General features: G+C 37.6%; 1 protein-coding gene across 4 annotated transcripts in view; it reads left to right on the top strand.

Annotated features, from left to right (window-relative positions):
- NUP153 (nucleoporin 153) overlaps nt 1-27950 on the top strand; it is a 73944-nt gene that overhangs the window by 18164 nt on the left and 27830 nt on the right. For 2 of the 4 annotated variants that reach the window (XM_037147937.2, XM_037147934.2), the window contains exons 3-11: nt 10277-10525; nt 10683-10822; nt 10908-11036; nt 13759-13875; nt 13967-14011; nt 14120-14176; nt 16360-16506; nt 23577-23629; nt 23871-23997. In XM_037147937.2, coding sequence (XP_037003832.2) covers nt 10277-10525; nt 10683-10822; nt 10908-11036; nt 13759-13875; nt 13967-14011; nt 14120-14176; nt 16360-16506; nt 23577-23629; nt 23871-23997 — 1064 coding nt within the window. The remainder of the gene's footprint in view (nt 1-10276; nt 10526-10682; nt 10823-10907; nt 11037-13758; nt 13876-13966; nt 14012-14119; nt 14177-16359; nt 16507-23576; nt 23630-23870; nt 23998-27950) is intronic. The other 2 variants (XM_037147935.2, XM_037147936.2) reach the window with 2 other exon arrangements.

Raw genomic sequence — 27950 nt, 5'->3', positions numbered from 1 at the left:
CTGCCCACTCACTGCTGTGTGGTTCTGTGTGGGCAAGGGCTCAGAGAGGGGATAGTGCCACTGCCTGGCTTCTGGAGGTTTGTCTGGTTCCTGCCCTGGTGGTGAAACCCAGAGTGGGTGGGTTTGTGTACATTCTGAGTCTATGCGGACCCTGTAAGGTATGGAAATATGGCGGTTTTTTCTGCTGCCCTGACCCCCACTGGTTTTTCAGCCAGGGATAATGGGGATTTATCTTCCTGATGTTGGAACCCTGGGTTGGGCCATCGGCCTGAGGCTGGGACTGCTTGTTCCCAAAGTATCCCTGTTGATTTTTATCCACCACATGTAAATATGGTACCATCTGTTCCACCTCTGCTGCTTCTCTGTGCCACATCGCCTCTCCGCCCTTCTCTGCAACTCTGCCCCTCCTACCCATCTGGATGACTGTAGCCACAGCTTTAAATCCTTGGTTGTCGGACTTCCATATATCTCTATTTTCTGATGGTTCTGGGTACTAATTTCTTTTGAGATCTGGTTGTACTTCTTTCTATGGTTGCACGAGGAGGCAAAGCTTGTCTACCTATGCCTCCATCTTGACCAGAAGTCCCTCAAGTGACTGCATTTTAAAGCCTTAAACTTTTTTCCCTCCACTTACATTATTATGATGGGGTTTACAAGTATCAAATACCAATATAGATTTAAAATAACCCATGAATATGGCATATTTGGAAATAATATGCTGTCATTTCTCTTTAGCTATTTTTTACAGGTTTATTGACATATATGTCCCTTATAAATTTAAACCATACAGTTCTGTGGTTTTTATATATTCAGTCATCACTTTAGTCAGAGAATATCTATGATGGTGAGCTGTTGGGTATCTAGATTTTTTCCTGTTAGATGAGTGGATGGATTGATGAGAAATCGTACAGCATTTTTCCTTTTGTGACTGGCTTATTTCATTTACCTTAATGTTTGTTTTTAAGGTTCATCCATGTTGTAGCACATACCAGAATTTCTTTCTTTTTAAAGGCTAATTAATACTCATTGTATGTCTGTGCCACATTTGTTCATCAGTCACTGACACTTGGGTTATTTCTGTCTTTTGGCTGTTGTGAATAATGCTGTTAGGAACATGGTTGAACAAATCTCTTTGAGATCCTGCTGTCAGTTCTTTAAGTAAGTGTTTATCCAGAAGTAGAATTGCTAGGTCCTATGATAATTCTGTTCTTAAATTTTTGCACTGCCATATTGTTTTACACAGTGTCTACACCATTTCACCTTTACTTTCAAAGGTGCACAAGAGTTCGTGTTTCTTCACATCCTTGCCAAACTTTATTTTCTGCTTTTGTGGTAGTAGCTATGCTAATGGGTATGAAGTGGTGTCTGTTTTAGGTTTTGATTTGCATTTCTCTGATGATTAGTGATGTTGAGCATCTTTTCATATGTTTATTGGCCATTATATCAGCTATGGACTGTTGTCTGTTCAAATTTTTTGCCCAATTTTTAATCACATTTGATTTTTTTGTTTTGTAGTTCTTTATATATTTTGGATATTAATACCTTATTAGATATGTGATTTACCAATATTTTCAACTATTTTTTGAGTTGCCTTTTCACTCTATTGCTTACATTTTTAGTACGTAAAAGATTTCGAGTTTGAAAGAGTCCCATGTCTTTTTTTCCCCATAGATCCTTGTCATGTCCAACAAGTCATTGTCAGGACCAGTGTCATGAAGCTTTTCTTCTCTTGTTTTCTTCTAAGAGTTTTTTTTTTTTTTTTTTAAGATTTTATTTATTTATCTTTAGAGGGGAAGGGAAGGAGAGGGTTGTCTTCTAAGAGTTTTATAAAAGTTTTGGTTGTTATGTTTAGGTTTTTAATTCATTTTGAGTTATTTTTTGTATATATTGTATAAGATAAGGGTCCAATTTTATTCTTTTGTATATGGATATTCATTTTTCCCAATACCATTTGTTGAAGAGACTGTCCTTGTCCCACTGAGTGGGGTCTTGGTATCCCTGTTGAAAATTGTTTGTCCGTATATGCGAGGGTTTGTTTTGGGGCTCTATATTCAATTTACTCTATTAACATGCTAAATTATATAACCGGTTCTTAAAGATGAATGATTTCTTGCATTCCTCAATAACTCTCCCCAGTGAGTGTGATTATAGTCAAATAATTTTAACAGGTCTGTTAGGAATTTTGTACTGAATTGCCTATTTTAAATCTTTTCTTAAGTACAAAACCTTGGTTATCTTGGGGTCGATTTCTGTTGACTACTTTTTGTACTCTAGATTACAGTTTTCTTTTTTTTTATGTATATCAACAGATTTTTTTTTCACCACATATTGACATTTTGAATAATACATGGAGAGATTCCGCATTCTATTGTCTTCTGAAGAGTAATTGATTCTTGTTTTAGCAGGCAGTTGTCACTTAATGATCATTTTGAACTTTTTAGGGTTAGTTTTATGCTTCAGTAATGTATATCTGTTGAAAGTCCAGGGTGTTTCCAAGTCCCCTAAAGTGGGGAGACTTAGCTTCCCAACTCTGTCTCTCTTGTGGCCTTTTAGGATGAATGTACAGTAGGTCTTACTTATTCTAGGACCTGATCCATAGTCCCAAGGGGAAGCTTCTTTGCTATCTCAGCTGAGTGCCAGGGATTTAAGGAGGGATCTCTAAATTCTGGCAGCCCGGGGACTTCATTGTTCTCAGCACTGCTTCGTTCCCAAGCACTGCTCACCTGTGTTCTCAACTCTGTAGCAGTTGCTATTTGCTTAGGTGGTCTTATTCTGTGTGTGTAGCTCATCCACTCTCTGGATACTCCCATGTGATCTTCTAGAGGCCTGCTTAGTTTTCGGTTAACCAGTGCCCTTAATTTTCATTTCTGCCTGATGTGTTTTGCTTGGACTTCAGTTCTCTGTGTCAGGTCTGAAAATTTTCCCAGATAGTGTGCTAAGTAGTAATAGGGTTCAGTTTGGGAGGGTTTTATGTGTGTGTGAGTGTGCACATGCTATTTTCTATTGTTTGAAAGCTGTTGTTTCATGTATTTTGTCCATTTATTTATTTACCCAGTTTTATAGTTACAGTAAAAGAGCTAATCTGGAAGTCTTGTTATTTCAGCCTAACTGGAAGAATTTTTTTAAAACTTGACAAAGGATTCTAAAAATTTTGAACACACACCTGACGATGAATAGAGAAATTCTAAAAAAGAATGGGAATGTGGGGTAGTTTGTAGTAACTTTTACAGCCATTGAATGTGTTCTAAAGTTACAGTATTATAAAAAACTGTGGCACTAGAACAGAATTATATAGATATATTATTGGGGAAAGTGGGGAAGTCTCTTGGAATTTAGTGCAGATAGTCCCCTACTTGACTAAAATCATTCAGCTTAAAAATTTTGAGCCTGTGATGGTGAGAAAGCTGGATACATTAAGTAGATATTTTTTATGAGCTAGCAGGTGTGGTAATACACTCTTGTGATGTGACTCCCAGTCAAGCATGACATCACAAAGGTAAACAACTAATACTGAACTCTACAGTGTACTGTGTAGCCAGCTTTTTTGGATATTGCATTCAGAGAATCTTTAAGGTAGGCTTGGCTAAGCCATCACTGTTTGCTCTGCCCTAGTGATTCCCTGAGAACCCTACCCCCCCCCCCCCCCCCCAACTTTGGAGAGCACACCCAAGCTGTTTACCATGGCTTTGCCATGGGAATGGCCTATCTTGGTTCTTGCTTTTTGCTTCAGACTTCCCCCAAAATGTCTTTAAGAAAGCAGTATTGGGCCTCAGCATGCCTTGTACCTTTTGCTGAGTTGACAAAGCCCTGACATTTACAGCAGCCAGCCTTGGTTTGCAGTGTGGCCTCTCTTGGGCACCTCCAAGTCCAGCACAAGTTAGCAGCCATCTACAGATTGCTTTGAAGCTGATGCTGGGTGGCCCTGGGCAGAGCACACAGAGATGGTATCTCCCATGAGGCCCCAGAGCCAGTGCACCTAGTGAACAGCTTCAGACCATTTCGAAGCACCGACTAACCACCTCCACAAGTGACACACTCAAGGGGTGGACTCCTTGAGCACCAGAGCCCCGCTGAAGTAAGTCCTGCTCTGTGGGGTAGGCCCCTGCACAGCTGATAGTTCAAGTTGGTTGGTGGTTGCAGCCAATCCTTACAGCTAATAGACTTAGGGGTAAATAAACCTTTAAATCTAAGCACACACGATGTGCTAACATCAGTCAAGGTTCAACAGAAGGGTGTACAGATCCCATATGGGAGCAGAGGTGGAACCTAGGGTGTCCAGCTTCGGTGTTCAGGGAACCTTTGCCACTGGATCCTACAGGTCACCTGCTATGTAAGGCCACTTTACCAAGCCTGGGACACATAGCAGGTGAACCTAATGCACAGAAACAAACAAGGAGGCTGCCAAAATGAGGAGGCAAATAAACATGTACCAAATGAAAGAATAAAACAAAACTTCAGAAAAAAGAACTAAACAAAATAGAGATAAGCAATCTAGTAGATGCAGTTCAAAACACTGGTTATAAGGATGCTCAATGAACTTAGAATTTTAGTAGCATAAAAAAAATATGGAACTTCCGCCAAGATGGAGGCATAGGTGGAGATACTGTGCTTCCTCACACAACCAAGTTTAGAGACAACTAAATAATAGCAACAGAAAACACAGCCAGAACACAGAAAATTGAACTTTTTGGAAGTCTGATAACAACAAATTCTTTAGCCTGACCGGTAAGAGGGGCGAAATCAGCAGCTGGCAGAGCGGGGTAGCACAGGAAAACTCGGTCAGACGGACTCAGGCACGCGAATCCAGGCGCAGGGTTGGACCTGGTGGGCATCTCAGCAAACAATCACGGGGAAACAGCGAGGAAGCAGGGCTGCGGGTTAACTGTGGTCGTGCATTGGTGTGTGGATAGACAAGCGAGGGAGTGGGTGATTGAACGAGAGCCAGCAGCCCCAGCGGCAAGCGGCTGCGGAGGGTGCTGCCATTTCCCTGCTCTAACCCCGCCTCCACATACAGGGTCATAACCCAGTGGCCTAAGTGGCCCTGCCCCGGTGAACAACCTAAGGCTCTGCTCGTCACCCAGCTGCGAGAGACAGCAGAGGGGGCCGCCATTTCCCCGCTCTGACCCTGCCTCCACATACAGAGTCAGAGCCCAGCGACCTGGGAGTCCAAGGCTCCGCTCCTCAGACTTAACGGGCGCAAACAGACCAAAAATAGCTCAAGAAGATCTCAAAGCCCCAGAACCTATAAATCTAAGTGATGAAGAAATAGCACAACTCTCAGACGCACAGTTTAAAACACTGGTGATCAAGATCCTCACAGAACTGGTTGATTATAGCCACAAATTAGACAAACATATGAAGGCGAAACTAATTGAAATGAATGGAATTGCACAGGAAACCAATAGCGATGAAAAGGAAACTGGGACTCAAATCAATGGAGTGGACCAGAAGAAAGCAAATAATGGCCAAACAGAAAAGAGTGAAGAAGCAAGAATTCAAAAAAATGAGAAGAGACTTAGGAACCTCCAGGACATCTTTAAACACTCCAACATCTGAATTATAGGGGTACCAGAAGGGGGAAAGGCACAGCCACCAGTGGAAAACTTATTTGAACAAATAATAAAGGAGAATTTCCCCAATCTGGCAAAGGAAATAGACTTCCAGGAAATCCAGGAAGCTCAGAGAGTCCCAAAGAAGTTGGACCCAAGAAGAAACACACCAAGGCACATCATCATTACGTTAGCCAAGATTAAAATGAAGGAGAGAATCCTAGAAGCAGCAAGAGCTAAGGGGACAGTCACCTACAAAGGAGTTCCCATCAGACTGTCAGCTGATTTCTCCAAAGAGACCTTACAGGCAAGAAGGGGCTGGAAAGAGGTATTCCAAGTCATGAAATCCAAAGACCTACAAACCAAGATTGCTCTATCCAGCAAAACTTTCATTTAGAATGGAAGGACAGATAAAGTGCTTCTCAGATAGGATCAAATTCAAGAAGTTCATCATCACCAAGCCCTTATTATATGAAATGTTAAAGGGACTTATCTAAGAAAAAGAAGTTTAAAAAACATGAACAGTGAAAGGACAACAAACTCACAGTGATTAACAACCACACCGAAAACAAAAGCAAACTAAGAGGACAGCTAGATCAGGAGTGGAAACATAGAAATGAAGATCTCAAGGAGGGTTAGCAACAGGGGAGTGGGAGGAGGAGAAGGGGGGAGAAGGTACAGAAAATAAGTAGCATAGACAGTAGATAAAAAATAGATGGGGGGGGCAAGAATAGTATGGGAAATATAGAATCTAAAGAACTTGACACATGGTCATAAACTAAAGGGGGGGTAATGGTGGGGACGGGGGGTGGGGTGGAGGGGAATGAAGGGGGGAATAGAACAACTGTAACGGCATAATCAATAAAAAAATTTTAAAAAATATGGAAACCATACCAAAAACAAAGAACTAGTCAGAAATGAAGTATACACTAACTGAAGTGAAGAATAATTCATAGGGAATCAGTAGTGGAGTAGGTGAAGCTGAAAATCAGATTAGCAATCTGGAATATAAGGAAGCAAAAAACACCCAATCAGAACTGCAAGAAGGACAAAAGAATCCAAAACCAATGAAGTTGGTGTAAGGAGCCTCCAGAACAACTTCAAGCATAAGCATCAGTTTGCAGGTCCTTTAAGAGGAACTGTCTGGGACTCCCAGAGCCCTCCATCTCACCCAGCAGGAAGAAGAGAGCAAGAAATCGAAAACCTAGTTGAAAGAATCATGACAGATAACTTCCCAAGCTTGGTGAAGGAAATAGACACAGAAGTCCAGAGGTACAGAGAGTCCCAAACAAGATGAACCCAAAGAGGCTGACTCCAAGACACATCTTAATTAAAATGCATAATGTTAAAGGCAGAGAGAGTCTTAAAAGCAGAAGAAAGCAGTTAGCTACCTAAGGGCCAGTGGGATCCTGCTGTCTGCTGCCACCCTCTCGGCAAAATTCTGGGGGCAGTGGTTTGGTGATAAAGGGAAGGAGTCTTGATTCGAAAGCTACACAATTTTGGAATAACATCTTTCTACATGCATTAGTCACTTGAACCTGTCAACTAAGGCTAAAATCTTGAACTCTTAAGTTCCAGCTTTAATCACTTAAGCCTGTCAATTAAGGATGAAATCTTTAACTCTTGAGTTCTATCATTCTCTTTTTTACTTTTTAATTACTCTGTTTCTATAAGATTAGTTTACATACTAAAATAACATAAGATACAAAAGTTACATAATTTTGGAAGAATGACAGGCATCTGCGTCAGAGCCCGTCTGTTCTAGAACACACAAAGAAAAATAATCCTGACATCCTCTGCCAGGCCAGTCCAGTCCTAAGATGCACTTGAGTTCCTTCTCGCATTTAACATACTGCCCTTTGGGAAAAGGAGGCAGCTATAGCACATTCATGCAGACATCCTCGAGGAAGAGAAGAGACAGCCCCAGTCTTTGCCCTTCAGTTTAAATCTTCTGGCCCATAATTCCATGCATACTGGAGGCATTCGGCTTCATAGCCAGTCCCATCCTAGACTGTTTACCATGGCCTCTGGCAACCTCCTTCTAAGGGTCCTTCCCTTCTACTCCCCAGTGAACAAGGGAGCTCCCATAAATAAGACTATCAGCTGATTTCTCGGCAGAAACTTTGTAGGCTGGAAGGGATTGGCAAGAAATATTCAAAGTGATGGAAAGCAAGGACCTGCAACCAAGATTACTCTACACAGCAAAGCTATCATTTAGAATCAAGGGACAGATATAGAGCTTCCCAGACAAGAAAAAGCTAAAGGAATTCATCGCTGCCAAACTGCTATTACATGAAATGTTAAAGGACCCTCTTTAAGAAGAAGAAGAAGAGGAAGGAAAAAAAGATAAAAAATAACACTAAAGTGGCAGTGAATACGTATTTATGAACAATCGAATCTAAAAAACTATAGAAACGAATAAGTAGAACAAATGGGCTCATAAATACTGAGAACATTTTGAGAGCTGCCAGATGTGAGAGGGGTCAGATGAAAAAGGTGAGGGGATTAAGAAGTACAAATTGGTTGTTTCCGAATAGTCATAGGGTTGTGAAGTACAGAATGAGGAATATAGTCAATAATATTCTAAGAACTCAATGGTGTGAGGTATGAGTTTTATCAGGATGATCACTTGGTACCTTATACAGTGTACAGTCACTGGTATGTACACCTGGAAGTAATATATTGTATGTTAGTTATAATTGAAAATTAAGATTAAAAAATCAGGGATGTGAATGGGTTCCACCAACAGTGAAAATTATTTATAATATTTAAGATATACTGATCTTACTGATCAAAAAAAAATTAGGTCTTATTAGTAAGAGAGACCATATCAGTAAGCAATTAATAAAAGAAGAAATATAAATTACCAATGAATGGAGAGGATGTTCTGTATCTCTTAAACAAATGTAAATCAAATAATAATGTCATTTGATATATTAAGTTGATAGAAATCAGAAACAGTTAATATCCATTGACAATATGGGGGAAATGTACCTTGTTATTTGCTTTTTGTGGGAGTATAACTTGACATGAAGTCTTTGGAAGAAAAAATGAGTGTGCACTCTGATTTAGTATGACAGCAGTTTCACACAAAATTTTGTATCCTGCTGATTCCCAGGATATGTCCAACTACTTGAGGTGTTTTATGAGCCTATCTTTAGACTTACAGAATCAGACTTTTAAATGGATTGCTTAGAAATATTTGTTTAATAATTTATCTCTTACATACTTAAGGAATCATAGATTTATCCAAAAGAATACTCTTAAAAGTGTGCAGATATAAGTGCATACATGTTTGATGGGGTATTGGGAAAATAGTCACAAATAATTAAAACAGTATGATATAATACAGTGGGTCTTTAAGGGGAATGCTCTGTATATAGAGACAAAATTACACTGGTAAATGAAAAAGGTCACGGAACTGGATGCATGAGCATGATCATGGGTTTAGGCAAAACTTATTTGTGTATTCATTCACATACAATGGTCCTGTCTTCCCTTATCCAGTGTTCGGTTTCTGTGCTTTCAGTTACCTGTAGTCATGTGCAGTCCTAAAATACTAATTAGAAAATTCCAGAAATAAACAATTCCTAACTTTTGAAATTGTGCCGTTCTGTGTAGCATGGTGAAATTTCATGCTGTCCTGCATTGTCCTCTCTGGGATGTGAATCATCCTTTTGTCAAACAGCTACATGCTCCCCACCCTTTAGTCCCTGGTTATCATATTGACCGTGTAGCGGTTCTTATGTTCAAGTAACCCTTATTTTACTGAGTCAGTGGCCCCAAACTGTAGCAGTGTTTATAATGCCAAAGAGAAGCCGGAAATTGCTTCTTTAAGTGAAAAAGAGAAAGCTCTCAACTTAATAGGGAAAGAAAGATACCATGCTGAGGTTCCTAGGGTTTATGGTAAGAATGAATCTTTTATCTAAGAAACTGAAGAAAAAAATTTTTTGCTATTTTTGCTATCACATCTTTTGTTTAACTTTTGTGGTTCCAAAAGTCACAGCCACAGTGCTCAGTTAAGATGGAAGTTATGGATGAAAGACATGAACAGAGTACATGAACAGACAGCATGTTGTGCCAGAAAGCTCTGAGCCTGTACTAAGACTTGAGCAAGGTGTTCCCTTGAAACGAATGACCTCATTCACATAACTTTTATTATAATATGTTGTTATAATTGTTGTATCTTATTATTGTTGTTAATTTTTTACTGTGCCTAATTTATGAAATAAACTTGGTTAAAAGTATCTATGTAGAAAATACAAGTATATACAGGGTTTAATGCTGTTTGCCCTTTGAAGCATCCACAGTGGTCTTAGATAAAGGGGGACTACTGTGAATTATCTGGGAGCATATACAGATTTAATAGTGGTTATATCAAGAGGGATAGTCTTACCCTTTTTATCCGTCTTGTTTTGTGATTTTATTATGCAGCTGTGATTTTATTTTATGACTTTTTATACTGATACCACTTCAAGGAAAATCAAGAACCGTGCACTTTTGGAATTGGTATGTGAAGAGTGAAATATATTTTGACACTATATTAGGTAAATTAAGTTAGTTGAAACCTTGTTTGGCTAAAGAATATTTCAATTGGGAGGCCTCAGTGATTTGAATTGAACTATATTATATAGTATGTTTTCTCAAAGTATAAACAGCATTTTGTTGTGATAGTGTTTTGCTTTTTCTAAGTTATATATTGATAATGTTAATGCTTCCCTTTTAAGAACCCTCAACAACTAGCACTGCTTCAAATTATCCAGATGTATTAACAAGGCCTTCTCTTCATCGGAGCCATCTGAATTTCTCCACGTTGGAATCCCCTCCTCTACACTGTCAGCCCTCCACATCCTCGGCATTCCCGATTAGCAGTTCTGGGTTTTCCCTTGTGAAGGAAATTAAAGATTCTACCTCTCAGCATGATGACGATAACATCTCAACTACCAGTGGATTTTCTTCAAGAGCTTCTGATAAAGGTGTTTTTGGCATTTGGTAGTAAATAATTTTGGTAGTAAAATTAAATTTCAAGGGATAGTTTTTTTCTGGCTTAGATTTTATTTTTATTTACTATTTATAAAAATTTAGGGTTTTGTAATTAATTCCTTTATTATCCATTATGTATTTTTGCTTCAGATATAACTGTTTCAAAGAATACGTCGGTGCCCCCTCTGTGGTCCCCAGAGGCTGAACGCTCCCATTCACTCTCACAGCACACTGCCACCACCTCAAAGAAACCAGCATTCAATTTGTCTGCCTTTGGAACACTTTCCCCTGTGAGTACTAATTGGAGTTGATTTAATCACATTAGGTTTGAATGTTTATTGCTTACAACCAACCTATCATTGTATTTCTGTGCAGTCACTTGGGAGTTCTTCAGTCCTTAAAACAAGTCAGCTTGGAGATTCTCCTTTTTACCCTGGAAAAACAACGTATGGTGGGGCAGCAGGTGCGGCGAGACAGCCTAAACTACAAAACACACCGTATCAGGTTGGTTTGCATAAGAGAAGGTTTTTTAACTTGAGATTCTTTTTGTTTGTTTTGTTAAAGAACTTGACATTCAAATAGGATTTTGATTCAGTTATTCTTTGATAAAATGATAGATGTATATAATATAATCTTTTCATTTAGGAACTATATTAATATTTTAAACCTAAGCAAACATTTTGTTAGCTTTGTGTTTGCGTGTTTATACAAAGGATGATGATTAATTCCTTTTTTAAAAAAATTGAGATGTAAATTATATATAGTAAAATTTTAAACAATATTTTATTTACTTATCTTTAGAGGAGAAGGGAAGGAGAGAGGGAGAGAAATATCAGTGTATGGTTGCTTCTCATGCATCCCCCACTGGGAACTGGTCTGCAACTCACGCATGTGCTCTGGCTGGGAATTGAACCGCGATCCTTTGGTTTGCAGGCCTGCGCTCATTCCACTGAGCTACACCAGCCAGGGCTATAGTAAAGTTTTTTATTTGAATTTTAACAAAATACATGTAGTTTTATAACCTTCTGTAATCAAAATATTGAGTAAACATTTTTATCACCCTAAACTTTTACCTTGTGCATCTCTATAGTCAACCGTTCTTCCTACTTCCACCCTCTGGCAACCACTGATCTGTTTTATTTCTCTGTAGTTTTGGTTTTCCCAGAATGTCATATAAATTTAATTATGTAGTATAGTCTGAGTCTGTTGATTTTAGTTAGCATAATGCACGAGATCAACCTGTATTTTTACATATATCAGTAGTTACTTTTTTTAATTGGCTAAGGTATAATGTAGTCTGTTTATCCATTTACCAGTGGGAGGACACCTGGGTTATTTCTAATTTTTGGCAACTGTGAATAAAGCTGCTATGAACATTTTGTATGAACATTAATTTTCATTTCTCTTGGGTAAATGTCCAGAGGTCTGACTGCTGGCTCATATGATCATATGATAAGTAAACATTAAACTTTATAATAAATTGCCAAACTGTTTTTGCAGAGTGGCTGGTACCACTTCGCATTTTCCCCAATAGTGGAAGGGCATTCTGGCCAGCACTTGTTGGTCATCGGGTTTTTTTTCTGTTTTTTGTTTGTTTTTTTTTAATTTTAGCCATTCTGTAATAGTCAATAGTGGCAACTCCAACTTGCTGTGGGTTTGTTTGTTGTTGTTGTTTTTTTCCATTTCTAATGACATTGAGAATCTTTTCATGTGCTTATTTGCCCTCAGTATATCTTTGGTGAAATACCTGCTCAGATCTTTTGTCTTTTTAAAAATATAGTTGTTTTCATATTAATGAGCTTTAAGAGTTCATTATTCAGTGTATAAGTCCTTTATTAGATGGGTGTTTTATAAATATTTTTATCCTTTTCTCTTGGTTGTCTTAATGTCTTTTGAAGAGAATTTTTCTTTTTTCTTCTTTTAAGATTTTATTTATGTATTTTGAAAGAGAGGGGAAGGGAAGGAGAAAGAGAGGGAGAAAAACATCAGTGTGTGGCTGCCCCTCACAAGCCCCCCACTGGGGACTTGGTCCACAATGCAGGCACATGCCCTGACTGGGAATCAAACCGGCTTGCAGGCCTGCACTCAATCCACTGAACTACACCAGCTTGGGCGAGAATTTTTTTTTATAATATTCAATATATTGGGGTCTTTTTTACTTTAATGGTTCATGCTTTTGTTGTAGTATGGAAGACATTCTTGCCTTGACCCAAAGTCATGGAGATTTTCTTTTATGTTTTCTTGTAAAAGCTTTGTAGTTTTAGCTTTGAATTTAGGCCTGTGAATCATTTGAGTTAATTTTTGTATGTGACATGAAGTATGGCTCAGGATTCATTTTTTTAACATATGAATGTCCGATTTCTTTAGTTCGTACCATTTGTTGTGAAAAAACTGTACTTTTCTCATTGAATTGTCTTTACAGCTTTGTCAAAAATAGTTGACCATATTGTGGTCCCTTTCTAGACTTTATATTCTCCATCTATCTATGTGTTGCACCTTTTGCCAACACTAAACTGTCTTTTTTTCTTTTTAACATTTTATTTATTTATCTTTAGAGGGGAAGGGGAGAGAGGGAGAGAAACATCAATGTTTTGTTGCCTCTCATGTGTCCCCTGCTGGGAACTGGCCTTCCTTTGGTTCGCAGGCCCACCACTCAATCCACTGAGCTACACCAGCCAGGGCTTTAATTTAATTTTTTTTTTAATTGATTTGAGGGAGGGAGTGAGAAACATCGATTTGTTGTCCTGCTTCTTTATGCATTCATTGGTTGCTTCTGGTATTTGCCCTGACTGGAGATCTAACCCACAACCTTGGTATGTGGGGCTGACCTCTTAACCAACTGAGCTACCCAGTCAGGGCTAATTAAATAGTCATTAATTTAGTGTTCTTTGATTTAAATATTAGGGATAAATAGATTAAGGTAGTGCTGGAATGTCTTACCATATCTTATTTTTTATCTTTAACAAAGCTGGAAGAGCTTTAGAGTGGTGCATACCATTTATTTTTCCATTGTAAAAGTAATTTATCAGGCAGAGAATTGGATTTTCAATAAAGGTATAAAGAAGAAAAGTTAAATATAGAGCCAATGACACTACCCAGAGATAAGTGGTTAGATTAATACTGTTTTGCTTTGGCTAGCCATTCTATTTTGTAAATATTTTTATTTTCTGAGATATGTGCTTTAGTGCTTACCATTCCGACAAATAATACAAATTTTACTTTGTAGGCTCCATTCAGAAGACAGATGAAAGCTAAGCAACTCAATGCAGAATGCTATGGTGTGACTAGTTCAACAGCTCGGCGAATATTGCAGTCTTTAGAGAAGATGTCAAGTCCTCTAGCGGTAAATTTTTAAAATCACAATTCAAAGCAGAAGTGTAACAAAATTTGAGTTCAGTAAAAATCTTAATTTGTTGTTATTTCAACACTAACAGGATGCAAAAAGAATTCCATCTGTTGTTTCTTCTCCACTGAATTCTGTAAGTTGAGTTTTTAACCTTTAAAGGGGATATATTTTTATATATTGGTGGTAAAAATCTTATTTTTCAAAATTTGCCATCAATTCTAATATTATTTTATTTTTTTAGCCTCTTGATAGGAGTGGAATAGATTCCACCACAGATTTTCGGCCTAAAAGGGAAAAGGTAATACTTTTTTAGAATTGATTATGGCCAAGTATGAGTAATTTTGTTTTATTTTTAATTGACAAATACACAAATTGAATTTAGTTGGTAGTTGCAGGGAACATGTTTGAAAAAATGAGATTTTTTTACATTGCACATGGTTGCCTGTTGTGACGGAGGGCCTTACTTAGTACAACATCCTGTCTGTAGTGAGAGCTCAGTCACTGTTTTTTGGTTATTTGGCATTTTCAGCTTCCACATCTTGGCATTCATTTATGAGTAACTCTTACCCTTTGATAAATAGAATTAGGAGTAAACAGAGCTTGAAGTGTTTAGTGATTATAAATTCAGTGAACTGAAGTGCTCATTGAACGTAATTATCTTTGAAAACTTTCCTCACAAACATGTCAAATTTATAGTGTGTAATAGGATTTCAACTTGGCATATCTTTTTTTCATTTAGCTAAAAATGCTTTTCCAAGATTATCAGAGCTTTTAAAACAGTATAATATAGATTCTATATTGACAGCCCTTTTTAGTATATTCTATTTGTTACAAATTATCTTTGGAGATTACCATAAAAAATAGTGCTTGATAGGATTAAAAAGATATTTTTTGTTAGGTTTTTTTGTGGCTAGTGAAGTATCCCTCAGGGGAAGCAGATTCCCAGATCCTTACTTATGGAAGTATTTATTACAACGCCAAGTTCCCTCAGAAGTAATTGGTTAAAATTATCATAATTCTCTAAATTAATTTGGAGACTGTATTGGAGATATTGGAGATATTTGAGATATAAATAATTAAAATATAATTATGCTGAAATTCTTTTTTAAGTTGTTTATTCTGTTACAGTTATCCCATTGCCCCCCTTTTGCCCCCCCCATACAGCCTGAAATTGTAATGTAGAGAAGAAAGCTGAAACTGAGTTTTTTCCTTGAAATAGTGCTGCTCCTCAGTTTTTAGAATTATCTAGGTATTTTTAATTGGGCAAGGAGGATTCCATTATTAGCTACTCTGATGGGATTAATCCATTAGCTGCTTTTCTGATTCCCATTTTATATTAGATTGCATAAAATAAGTAAGTTCCAAAAATTATGCTATAATAGAAGTTCTCATCAATAAGTTTTTATTAATGATTGCGTATAATACCACTAAGTGACTGTTAAGAATTGTAAAGCCCAGGTAACAGTATTGTAGTGCATTTTTTCATGGATGTAGTGAGAACAGTCTACAAAGTAAACTGTTTCATTGAGTTGTAGGATCACACTTGTGAGGATTTAGGGAAGAGCTAGTGACCGTACTGGGGCTTTGCCTAGGAAATGAGTGCTGTTCACAGCTGCTGCTGAGTGGACTGTATTCATACTATTACAATCTTTGGACAGAGTAGGAGCTTAAATCAACAGGATTTTTACTAAGCAAAAGATTGTGGACAAAACACTTGTTGTAGTTAAAGCCAGCTCATTTTAAGATTTGGAATTCTTGACAGGGCCTTTACTAATTAGACTTGAATTGTAAAAGTTTTTATTTGGTTTTTAAATAATAATAGAGAAAAATTAACTTGGAGAGAAATTTGCTTACATTTTTAGCAATTAAAATATTTTCATTGGTGGTTTTAAAATATCTGTAGCTGAAGAAAATTTAGATAGTAATTAGGGGGAAAGTGGCAGAATCTATTTTAGTTCATATATTTGAAATTCATTTTTTAAAAGCTTAGACAGTTTTTTTCCCCCAGTTGATTTTATAGACAGCGAGAAAGAAGAATACTGATTTTTTGTTCCAATTAGTTAGGCATTCATTGGTTGCTTCTTGTATGTGCCCTGACCAGAGAGATCTAACCTGTATCCTCGTTATATTGGGATAATGCTGTAAACAACTTAGCTACTTGACCAGGGCTTGTGGAACAGTTTTAAATATAGTTTTCATTTTGTGTATGTGCACATCTGTGTGAAAAGTCATTAACTCGAATAAAATAGTCTATGAAACCATCTTGGAATTGGTGTGTGTGTGTGTAAATAAACATACATGCACACTTGATTCTGTTCCTATTAGTTTTCTTTTTGTATTTATTTGCATTTACTGGATATTTCTCTAGGAAGTACTTGTAATCTCTGGGTCACATTAGTTATTGTCAAATAATTTTTAGCTATGTATCACTGATAATATATGAAAATGAAAGTTTGTCCTTGATTTTTTTTTAACTATAAGGTGGTCTGTCAGTATCCCCCTGTTCAGAGACTCATGACCCCAAAGCCAGTATCCATAGCAGCAAATCGAACTGCTTATTTTAAACCATCTCTGACCCCATCTGGTGAATTAAGGAAGACTAATCAAAGAATAGATAAAAAACACAGTGTGAGTATGTGTTTATTTTCACTAGTCTTTGAATATTGATTAAAGTGATTAAGAATATATAATGTTACATAGAAGTACTTTACTATTACAGTCTACTAAGATAATGCTTACGGATTATGAATTAGTGATGATTATGAGATAGAATGTTTTAAAATGGCAAGGAATGTTAATCAAATCCCAAATTAGTGTTTGCTAGTAAATACTAGTATGTACTAATGGTTTTAGATTAAATAATTTTGCCAGATTTGCTTTATCTGTGTGTTTTGTTTGAGTTGTTGGACTATCTAAAGATAAATTTCAAACATCACATCTGTTCATCTCCAAGTACTTTGGCTTACATATTCTAAGTATTTTCTTTTGTTTGTTGGTTTGATTTTACATTTACAGTTTACATTCAGTATTATTTTAGTTTCAGGTGTATGATATACAAAGTGACCCTTTTGCTGCTATTTCCAGTACCCCTCTAGCACCATACATAGTTGTTCAGTATTACTGACTATATTCCCTATGTTGTACTTTACATCCCCATGGCTGTTTTGTAACTGCCAATTTGTACTTAATCCTTCACCTTTTTCATCCAGTTCCCCAACCACCCTTTTCTCTCTGGCAACTGTCTGTCTGTTCTCTGTATTTATGATTCTGTTTCTATTTTGTTCCTTGATTCTGTTCTTTGGATTCCACATGTAAGTGAAATTATATAGTGCTTACCTTTCTCTGACTTACTTCACTTAGCATAAAACCTCTAAGTTCATCCATGCTATTGCAAATGCTAAGATTACCCTCTTTTGTTAGTGGCCAGTAAATATTCCACTGTATATATGCATCACAACTGAACTTGTCTTTTGATGGACACATGGGTTGCTTTCCTATCTTGACTATCATAAAGAATGCTGCAATAGCCAAGGGGTGCATGTACCTTTTCAAGTGAATGTTTCTGGTTTCTTCAGATATATGAAGAAGTGGAATCACTGGGTCATAAGGCATTTACATTTTTAATGTTTTGAGATATCTCTACTGCTTTCCACAGTGGCTGCACCAGTCTGCATTTGCACCAGCAAGGCATGAGGGTTTCCTTTTCTCCACATTCTTGCCAAAACTTGTTAGTTGAGTTATTGACAGAAGCCATTCTGACAGGTGTGAGGTGGTATCATTTCATTGTTTTAATTTGCATTTTCTGATGATTAGTGACATTGAGCATCTTTTTTTTTTTTTTTAAAGATTTTATTTATTTACTTATAGACGGGAAGGAGAGAGGGAGAGAAACATCAATGTATGGTTGCCTTTCGTGCATCCCCTGCTGGAAACTGGCCTGCAGGGTAGCAGTCTGCAACCCAGGCATGTGCCCTGACTGGGAATCGAACCGCGATCCTTTGATTCACAGGCCCGTGCTCTATCCACTGAGCTACCAGCCAGGGCTTGAGCATCTTTTTATATGTCTATTGGCCATCTATATATCTTTGGAGAAGTGTCTGTTCAGGTCCTCTGCCCATTTTTTAATTGGATTATTTGGGGTTTTTTTTAATTAGGTTGTATGATTTCTTTACTAATTTTGGATATTAGCCCCAATGGGATGTAATTTTGATGAATATCTCTTTCCATCAGTAGGTTGTCTTTTCATTTTGTTGATGGTTTCCTTTTATGTGCAGAAAAGTTTTGGTTTGATCTAGCCCTATTTGTTTTATTTTTTTCTTTATTTCCCATGCCTGAGATGTGGAGATGTATCAGAAAAAATATTTCTAAGAGAAATGTCAGATGTTACTGCTTTTGTTTTCTTCTAGGATTTTTATTGTTTCGAGTCTTACATTTAAGATTTAATTCATCTTGATTTTATTCTTGTATATGATAAGATGGTATAGTTTCTTTCTTTTCTTTTTTTCTTTTTGCATGTATTTCTTCAATTTTTCCAATAGCATTTAATGAATAGACTGTGGAGCTTTTTTTCCCACATTTTTATTGTGTTTTTTCTGTTACTGTTTATTACCCCTCCCCTCTTCTACCTCTTCTCAGGCCCCTCCCCCTGCAGTTACCACACATGAATAGACTGTCTTTACCCCATTGTATGGTCTTGCCTTTTTTGTCATATATTAATGGATCATATAGGTGTTGGTTTATTTCTGGGCTCTCTGTTCTGTTTCATTGATCTGTGTGTTTTCTAATGTCAGTATCATGTTTTGATTACAATAGTCTTATAGTATAATTTGATATCAGGTAGTGTGATATACTTTCAACTTTGTCCTTTATTTCTTTTTTTTTTTTTTTGGTTACTTTTCAAGTACATTTTTTTTCTCCCCCCCCCCCCGGTCTCCCCCCCCCTCCCTCCCCCCCCCCCGAGTCCTCATCTCTGTGTCATTCATACTTGTTCCTCAAAATCCCTCCCCCTTTTTCCCCTTATGTTCCCTTCCCTCTCCCCTCTGGTCGCTGCCCACTTGTTCTCTATTTCAGCGTCTTTGTTTTTATTCTGCTTGCTTGTTTGTTTTATTCTTTAGCTTCCTGTCAAAGGTGAGATCATATGGTATTTGTCCTTCAATGCCTGGCCTATTTCACTCAGCATAATGCTTTCCAGTTCCATCCATGTTGTTGCAAAAGGTAGTAGCTCCTTCTTTCTCTCTGCTGCATAAAATTCCATGGTGTATATGTACCACAATTTTTGTATCCATTCATTTACTGATGGGCACCTAGGTTGCTTCCAACTCTTGGCTATTGTAAATTGTGCTGCTATGAACATTGTGGTGCATAGGTTCTTTGAAATTGATGTTTTAGGATTCTTGGGGTATAATCCTAGCAGTGGAATTGCTGGGTCAAAAGGCAGGTCCATTTTTATTTTTCTGAGAAAATTCCATACTGTTTTCCATAATGGTTGTACCAGTCTACAATCCCACCAACAGTGAACTAAGGTCCCCTTTTCCCCACACCCTCTCCAACATTTGTTGTTTGTTGCTTTGTCTATTATAGCCATCCTGACTGGTGTAAAGTGGTATCTCATTGTGGTTTTAATTTGCATCTCTCTGATAGCTAACGATATTGAGCATCTCTTCATGTGTCTCTGGATGTTCTGTATGTCCTCTTTAGAGAAGTGTCTGTTCAAGTCCTTTTCCCATTTTTTAATTGGGTTCGATGTCTTCCTAGAGTGGAGTCGTGTAAGTTCTTTGTATATTGTGGAGATTAAACCTTTGTCTGAGGTATCATTGGCAAATATGTTTTCCCATACAGTTGGTTGTCTTTTTAATTTAATACTGTTTTCTTTAGCCATGCAGAAGCTTTTTATTTTGATAAGATCCCATTTGTTTATTCTTTCCTTTATATTCCTTGCTCTAGGGCACATATCCGTAAAAATGTTGCTGCGTGGAATAAATTCAAGGTGGATAAAAGACTTAAATATAAGCCATGACACCATTAAAGTCCTAGAGGAGAACATTGGCAAGAAAATCTCAGATATTCCACGCAGCAACTTTGTCCTTTATTTCTTAAGATTGCTGTGGCTACTCTGGGTCTTTGGTGGTTCCATGTAAGTTTTTTGTTTGTTTGTTCTAGTTCTGTGAAAAACACCATTGGTATTTTGATAGCTATTTCATTGAATCTGTAGATTGCTTTGGATAGTATGGACATTTTAACAATGTTAATTCTTCCTGTCCATGAGCACCGGTATATGGATCTATTAATTTGTATCTTCACTGTCATATTTTTATAGTATACGTCTTGTACCTCCTTGGTTAAATTTATTCATACCTCTTGTTTTGATGTAATTATAAATGGGATTGTTTACTTAGTTCCTTTTTCTGATAGATCATTATTGTATAGAAATGAAACCTATTTCTGAATATGTATCTTGCATTCTGCTACTTTGAGTTCATTTATCAGTTCTAATAGTTTTTTAAAAAATTATATTTTATTATGCTGACAGCTGTGCGAATTTTATACCCTGGGCCCCCTGAACACAGCACCCCCCACTCCCTCAGGCAATCCCCACACCATTGTTCATGTCCATGCATCATACAGATAGGTTCTTCGGCTGCTCCATTTCCTCTGTTGTACATCCCTGTGCCTATTCTGTAACCACCTATATGTACTTCTTAAACCCCTCGTCTTCACCCATTTTCCCACAATCCCCTTGCATCTGGCAGCCATGAAAACCCAATCTATATCTATGATTTTGTCTCTGTTCTTATTAGCTTAGTTTGTTTTTTAGGTTAAATTGTTAATAGATAGGTATTTATTGGCATTTTATTGTTCATCGTTTTGATTTTTTTTCTTAAATCAGTCCCTTTAATATTTCATACAATAGTGGTTTGGTGGTGATGAACTTTAGTTTCTTCTTGTCTGGCAAGCTTTTATCTGCACTTCAATTCTAAATGATAGCTTTGCTTGGCAGGGCAATCTTATAGGTAGGTCCCCACTTTTCATGACTTCGAATATTTCTTGCCCAGTCCCTTCTAGTTTGCAAAGTTTCTTTTGAGAAATCAGCTGACGGTCTTATGGGAACTCCCTTGTAGGTATCTAACTTCTTTTCTCTTGCTGCTTTTAAGATTCTCTCTTTACCTTTAACCTTTGGCATTTTCATGATGATGTGTCTTGGAGTGGGCCTCTTTCCATCCATCTTGTTTGGGACTCTCTGTGCTTCCTGGACTTGCTATATGTCAATATCCTTCACCAGTTTAGGAAAGTTTTCTCTCATTATTTTTTCAAGTAGATTGCCCATTTCTTGCTCTTTGTCATCTTCTGGCACTCCTGTTAAGAGAATGTTGGAATGCTTGAAGTTGTCCCATAGGTTGCTTCATGTCCTCATTTTTTTTGGATTCTTTTTTCTTCTTCTTATTCTGATTGTTTGTTTTTTGCTTTGTTATGTTCCAAATCATTGATTTAATTCTCAGCTTCATCCCCTCTACTGTTGTCCCTGTGAGTTGTTCTTTATTTCAATTAGTGTAGCCTTCATTGCTGACCAAGTCTTTTTTATGCTGTTGAGGTCCAGACTAAGTTCCTTGGGCATATAACCAGTGTTTGGAAACACTTCATCTGATAGATTGCTTATCTCCATTTTGTTGAGCTCTTTTTCTGGAGTTCTGATTTGTTCTTTCCTTTGGCCGTGTTTCTTTGTCTCTTCATTTTGGCCACCTCCCTGTGTTTCTATGTAGGTAGAGCAGCTTTGACTCTGTGTCTTGGTAGTGTGGACTAATGTAGTAGGTGTCCTGGAGAGTCCAGTGGCACAGCCTCCTCATTTGCCCAGGCTGGGTACTTGAGGTGCGCCCTTTGTGTGGGCTGAGTACACCCTCCTGTGTAGTTGAGCCTTGATTGCTGTTGGCAGATTAATGGGAGGGATTTACCCAGGCCAGTCAGCTGCAAGGACTGGCTATGACCACTGACCTCCAACCTGCACATCTGTGAAGGATCTGCTGTTCAGGGGCAGGGTAATGGTGATCCGATGTAGTCTGTAGCTGTCCACTGGGTGCACAGTCTCTCAGGTTTCGTGGGTGGTTCAGGTCAAGGTAAGCTCCCACCTGTGTTTTGCCTGGGACCATCTTTCCTGAGCTTTAAAGCATCTGAGATGTCTGCTACTTCTGCTGGGTTTGGAGATTCCCAGGTGAAGCCAAGCTATGAATCTAGGCTGGCTGCTACTAGTACTAGGCCTGGGGCCACTTAGCAAGAGTTATGGTGGTTGGATGCTCTCTGTGGCTGGTTGTTGCTTGTTTGAGATGATTTAGGAAGTTGTCATGCATGAGCCAAGACCAGCCATTCATAGGGAAAAGTCTTTGTTAACAATTTGGGTGGGCCTATAAATGGAGGGAAGTAGAGTCGGTATCTCCAGGGCAGGGCAAACAGTGTTAGCAAGGTTGATGGAGTCTCAGATATGGTATCTGCCTGCTGGCTCTGTGGCTCTTTTGTGGGGAGGGTTCACAAAAGGGACCGTGTCCTCTGCCTGCCTTTTGTCTGGGAGAAAGCTGTCCCCCAGCTCTTGCCTTGATGCCAGGCACTTAATTTCTCTGTCTATGCCACTGGTACCTTTCAATCTAATACCTTGGTGCAGGAGCTCAGAAGAAGTGAGTCTGAGTAAGCCCTTGTGTGAGTTAAGAGGAACTGCTTACTGACTCAGCAGTTTTTTTTTTCCCACTGACTCAATCCCTGCTGGTTTTTGCAGCCAGAAGTTATGAGAACTTATCTTCCTGATACTGGAACCTTGGGCTGGGGCACCTGGTGTGGAGCTGGGACTCCTTGCTTCTGGGGTACTCCTCTTGAATTTTTATCCACCACATGTGGGTGAGGGAGGGACCAGCCTGTTGCACCTCTCCTCCCCTCCTACCAGTCTGAATGGATCTGGTTTATTTAATTTCATAGTTGTCCAACTTCCCTTCAGCTTGATTTCTGATGTTTCTGAGTGATGGTGGTTCTACATTTTAATTGTAATTTTGATGTGGCTGTGTGAGGAGATGAGCCAAGTTAACCTGTGCTGCCACTTTCACCCAAAGTCCTCCAATTCTAGTGGTTTTTTTGGTGGACTCTTTAGGGTTCTCTGTGTACAGTTTCATATCATCTACAGATGACAGTTTACTTCTTCCTTACCAATTTAGATGCCTTTTATTTTTTATTAGATTGCTGTGGCTAGGACTTACAGTACAATTTTGAATAAGAGTGGTGAAATGGACATACCTGTCTTATTGTCATCTTCAGATGGTTACCTAGGTTGGTCTGTAATTTATTTTTAATTTTGATGTGGTGAGAGGTAAGTTTCAGAGAATCATTTCAAAAGGAATATCCTTATAAATTTGCTTGCATATTTAATGTGTCAAAACAAGAGATAAGTAAAAGTGGTAAGTGTATTACCTTGTGTAGTAACCATTTTGTTTGAAGCACAGTTGTGCGTAGTGACATTTTGTGTGCATGTATAATCGCACTAATACTTGTCGTAGGCTCTACCACTACTCAATAGGCTCTACTCAGAAGGTAGCCTCTGAGTTGCAAATTTTAGGATTCATTAACTTTACCATTAAATTCCTGATTCCAATATTAAAATTCATAGAGAGAAGGGTAGTATTAAGAAAAGTAAGTTAACTTTTAAATATGGTTTCATATTTTTCTAGACTGGATATGAAAAAAATATGACACCAGGACAAAATAGAGAACAACGAGAAAGGTAATGCTATCTTTATAGCTAAACTTCTTTACACTTAAATTTTAAGTTCTGTATGTAATGTGCTTATGCCTTTTTGAATATTAAGAAGGTTAAAGAATAGAAACTATGCAGAAAAATATGTTAGGTTTTAAAATAACATTCAGCTATACATTAATTTTTTTCTGTAGCAGTTCTGATTTTTAGGTATTCAATTAACAAGTGATGGACCAGAATAAAATATTACTTAATTTTTTTTTCTTAGTGGTTTTTCGTACCCAAATTTTAGTATGTCTGCAGCCAATGGTGTATCTTCTGGAGTAGGTAGTGGAGGTGGCAAGATGAGAAGAGAAAGAACACGCTTTGCAGCATGTAAACCTCCAGAAGAGGAGGTAGGTTTACATACTTAAATACTCTTGATGTTTACTAAAAGCTTTAGTGTGTCGCGGTGGTGAGGGGAGATCTTGGAGGGGTGGGGTTTAGGGAGACGCAACACAACAGTAATGTGCCACTGAAATGGTTCCTTCAGAATGTTTGTGTGCGTGCACACGTGTGTGTGCGCGCGTGTGCGTGTGTTAGTTTTAAACTACCAGGTTTTTTTAAACCACCTTCACTGTGACAACTCAGAAAACCTAACTTAGTACTGCAAAATTTCATGGGTGTCATTAAAAAGCCATAATTGTTTCAATAAAAGAATTGCAATGGAAATTATTTGACCCTTAGAATATTATATAATTTGGTTTTGCAAATTTTTTTTTTTGAAATGTACAAAAATGGATGAATGTGCTTTGTATTCATCTCACCTGCCCTTCATATTATTTGTGACTTTATCAGTGTTGTGAAGGGTGACTCTAGGTTATTTAATTTCAGTATGAAGATTTGCCACAGTCCATTCTGCGGGGTATATTTGAGTTGATTCCTAATATATGCTAAGGTGAATATTTATGCACTTCTTCCTTGGCACACGTGCAGTATTTGCTCTAGGCTATTTATTTAGGAATGGTATTGTAAGATACACAAATTCGTGTATTAGATGTTACCTCATTACTGTTCAAAGTAGTTTTACAATTTAACACTTCCACCTGACAGTAGGTAGATATGCTTTTTCTTTATTCTTATTAGTACTTGATTTTGTTGATTTAAAAATGTTGACCAGTGTGATGGCTGTGAAGTGGCATGTCATAGGAGTTTTATTTTGCATTTTGTTCTTTACTAGGGAGACGAGACATCTTTTGTGAGTTTCTTTACCATTGGGGAATTCTCTATTATCAGTTTTTTCTGTTGGGTTATTTCTTTTATTAGGAAAAGTTTTTTAGTATAAAGGTTTGAAAAAGATATGGACTAATGGAAGATTAGTTAAATTAACTTTTCTTTCCCTGTATGTTGCTCTATTTGATTTCTGTCTGCGTTGCGTTGAAGGCAGGTCTCATTTCAGTCTTTTTTTAAATGAATTTCAGCCTAGCTGGATTATTAAAGTTTTCATTTGTCATGTGTTTAATTAAATTTTCATTTGTAACTTTCTCATTGACCCATATTTTTCAGGAGTATTTATTTAGGTTTTTAAACAGGAGATCTTTTCTAGCAGTCTTTCTTGACTGTGAAGTCATGTTTTGATTGAAGAAGTTGTATGTATAAGTATTTTTTATGTCTGTTGCAAAGCCTGCTTTGCAGGCTTATTTAGAATGGGAAATCTTTCTCATTTTTTCCTTATCTATCTCCTCTTTTCTTACTTGTTTACTTGTGCCTCTCTCCAGAGGCACAGCTCACCGAAGTCATGACTTCTTTGGCAGCTGGGACCTTCTGCTGTGTAGCCTGTCTTGTGATAGTTATGCTAGGGGCCTTGGCACAGTGACTGGCCTTGAGGCTCTGTGTTTTCCCTTAGATTCTACTTATTGCTGAGCCGGAGTGTTGTGGAGGGAGGGGATGTATTAATATATTCTATCTTGAAAGAGAAAGTCTCAAATGTCATTAATTACATAGTGTATAAAACTTGGTAGTTTTCTTAGCAAGCCAGTTTTCTTGTGTGATTAAAGCTCTTTATGTAGATTTAGTTACAGTTATGAAGTGGGGTATCTTGCCTTATATACATAAGGAAATTAATATCTGATACAGCGTGAACTCATTCTTTAGATGGGTTTTTATATTTCTCAGTAAAATGCGTGGTCCTACCTTTTTAAAGTTTATCCCTGCATGAGAACAATTACTAGTTTGGTCTGGTGTTTGCCACATGACAGATTGTGAATTTTGCTTATTTCCCTTCAGTTTCAATCTCCAGTTGGTACCTGTAGCTTAATTTTCGCTGTCTTGTAGATTTGTGTTTAGTTTGACTTTGCTGTGTTGAGACATTTTGTGGGGTTAAAATTAATTTATTTACTTTGGCTTTTAGTACTTGGTATATTAACTTAACTATAAGGAACTTTATGAAACTCTCAACTCCCCAGACCTCTTTATTCACCTCCTCCCTTATGTGGGCACCTCTCTCCATTCCGGTCAACTGCCAACTGCCAGTTTCACATCCCAGGATGCTTCACCCAACTCCTTCTGCCTCTAACTCTGTTCCACACTGGAGTTAGAGTCTCTACATTTCTGAGGAAGGTACTGATGGGTGGCTGCCCCAAATTTTCTGCCTACCCTGTTTTTTAAAAAATTTATGTTTAATAGTTTTGGATAGATGCTTCCTTATTTAATGTGTCAGGTGCCGTTTTTTGTTTGTTTCAGATGGCAAATATGTTTACACCATGCTGCTTCTTAAATTAATTGTACTTAATGGGAATTTTTGGTAAAAGATCAAAGATTAATTTTTGTGGGTTTTAAAATTTTTTTATATATCTTTAGAGGGGAAGGGAAGGAGAGAGGGAGAGAAATATCAATGTGTGGTACCTCTCATGTGTCCCCTGCTGGGAACTAGCCTGCGACCCAGGAATGTGCCCTGGCTGGAAATCGAACCACAATCCTCTGGTTTGTGGGTTTTTTTAAATAGGCTTTTTGGAAGGTCAAGTGGAAGAAATTTTATTTTTAATGGAATTAAACAAATTATGCTAATAACAGATACATTTCTACTTAATAGAGACTGGTGTATTTCATTTACTGAACATTCAGTTTAATAGAATTCTATATTAGAAATAATTTGCAATATGAGGTAGTAAAAGGGTATTTTAGCTTTTGCCTTATCTCAGATTCCAACATTTGTGAGGATTGTGTGCTAGTCCCTAAACATTGGCAGTTTGCCTTTCCTGTGATCCTCTGTTTTTATAATGGAAAAGTTCATTGATATAGAACAGACAAGTAGTTTATAATAAGACTGAGTTTGGGGAGATTTAAGTGCTTTATGTTGTCATGTCAGATACAGTTCTGCCACTCATTGGTGTGCGTGACTTTGATTAACTTAACTTCTTGTACATCAGTTTCCTTCTCTTTAAAATGAGGATAAGCCCTGAGCAGTATGGCTCAGTGGGTTAGGTGTCATCTTGCAAAGCTGAATGTCACCAGCTTGGTTCCTGGGTTAGGGAACATGCCTGAGTTTGGGCCAGTTCCCTAGTTGGGGGCATGCGAGAGGAAACCAATCCATGTTTCTTTCACACTTCAAGGTACCTCTCACTCCCTTTTTCCTCCCTTCCCCTCTCTCTATAAATAAATAAATCCTTTTTTGGAGTTGCTGTCTCATTATAAAAATTTTAAAAATAGTGTTAAAAATGTATTTAGCTTGTGTCTATAGGATGTCTGTCATTTAATACCTGTCTGATATTAGGTCATATATCTGTGTGCCCCAGTTTCATCATCTCAGTAGTACTAAGTGTCTACCTCATGTGAGATAACCCATGTAAAGGTATTATAAAGGTCATATACATAGTAAGTCACAGATTTGATGGTGGTTGTGTTCTACTTGAGGCATTTGTAAGCATCCAGTTACAATTTTTGACTTAGTTTCACCCAGATTTGTGGGACCCACTTCTGATCAATCAAGTCAAAATATTGGTGACTAAGAATCCAATTTAAAATTGGTTTAAAGTCAATAATAAAAAGAACCAGTAAGGGTAAGCATATGGCTTAATGAGTTGGCATGAGGTACAGGTTATGTTTAGTTGATGTGTCTAGGTGTTGTAAAGGGTGTAAAGGGAAAAAAATCAGGCTAACGTTGGAGATGGAAAGAAACATCACTACAGAAATACCCAAATGTGTCTATTGTGTCCTTCCTTCCTCCTCTTCCATATTTGATTATACGTTTCACACAAGAAATTTTGAAAGATTGGGCAGTGAGCATACATAATACTAGGAACTAGATTCTAATATTTTGTCATATTTGCCTTAGTAAATAAATATTCATATTTTGGGGGTACATTTCAAA

Source organism: Artibeus jamaicensis, unplaced genomic scaffold, assembly GCF_021234435.1.
Source record: "Artibeus jamaicensis isolate MK-2021 breed Jamaican fruit bat unplaced genomic scaffold, CSHL_Jam_final contig_482, whole genome shotgun sequence".
NCBI classification, from domain to species: domain Eukaryota; kingdom Metazoa; phylum Chordata; class Mammalia; order Chiroptera; family Phyllostomidae; genus Artibeus; species Artibeus jamaicensis.
The sequence above is the reverse complement of the archived record's forward strand: the minus strand, read 5'-3'. Positions and strand labels throughout refer to the sequence as shown.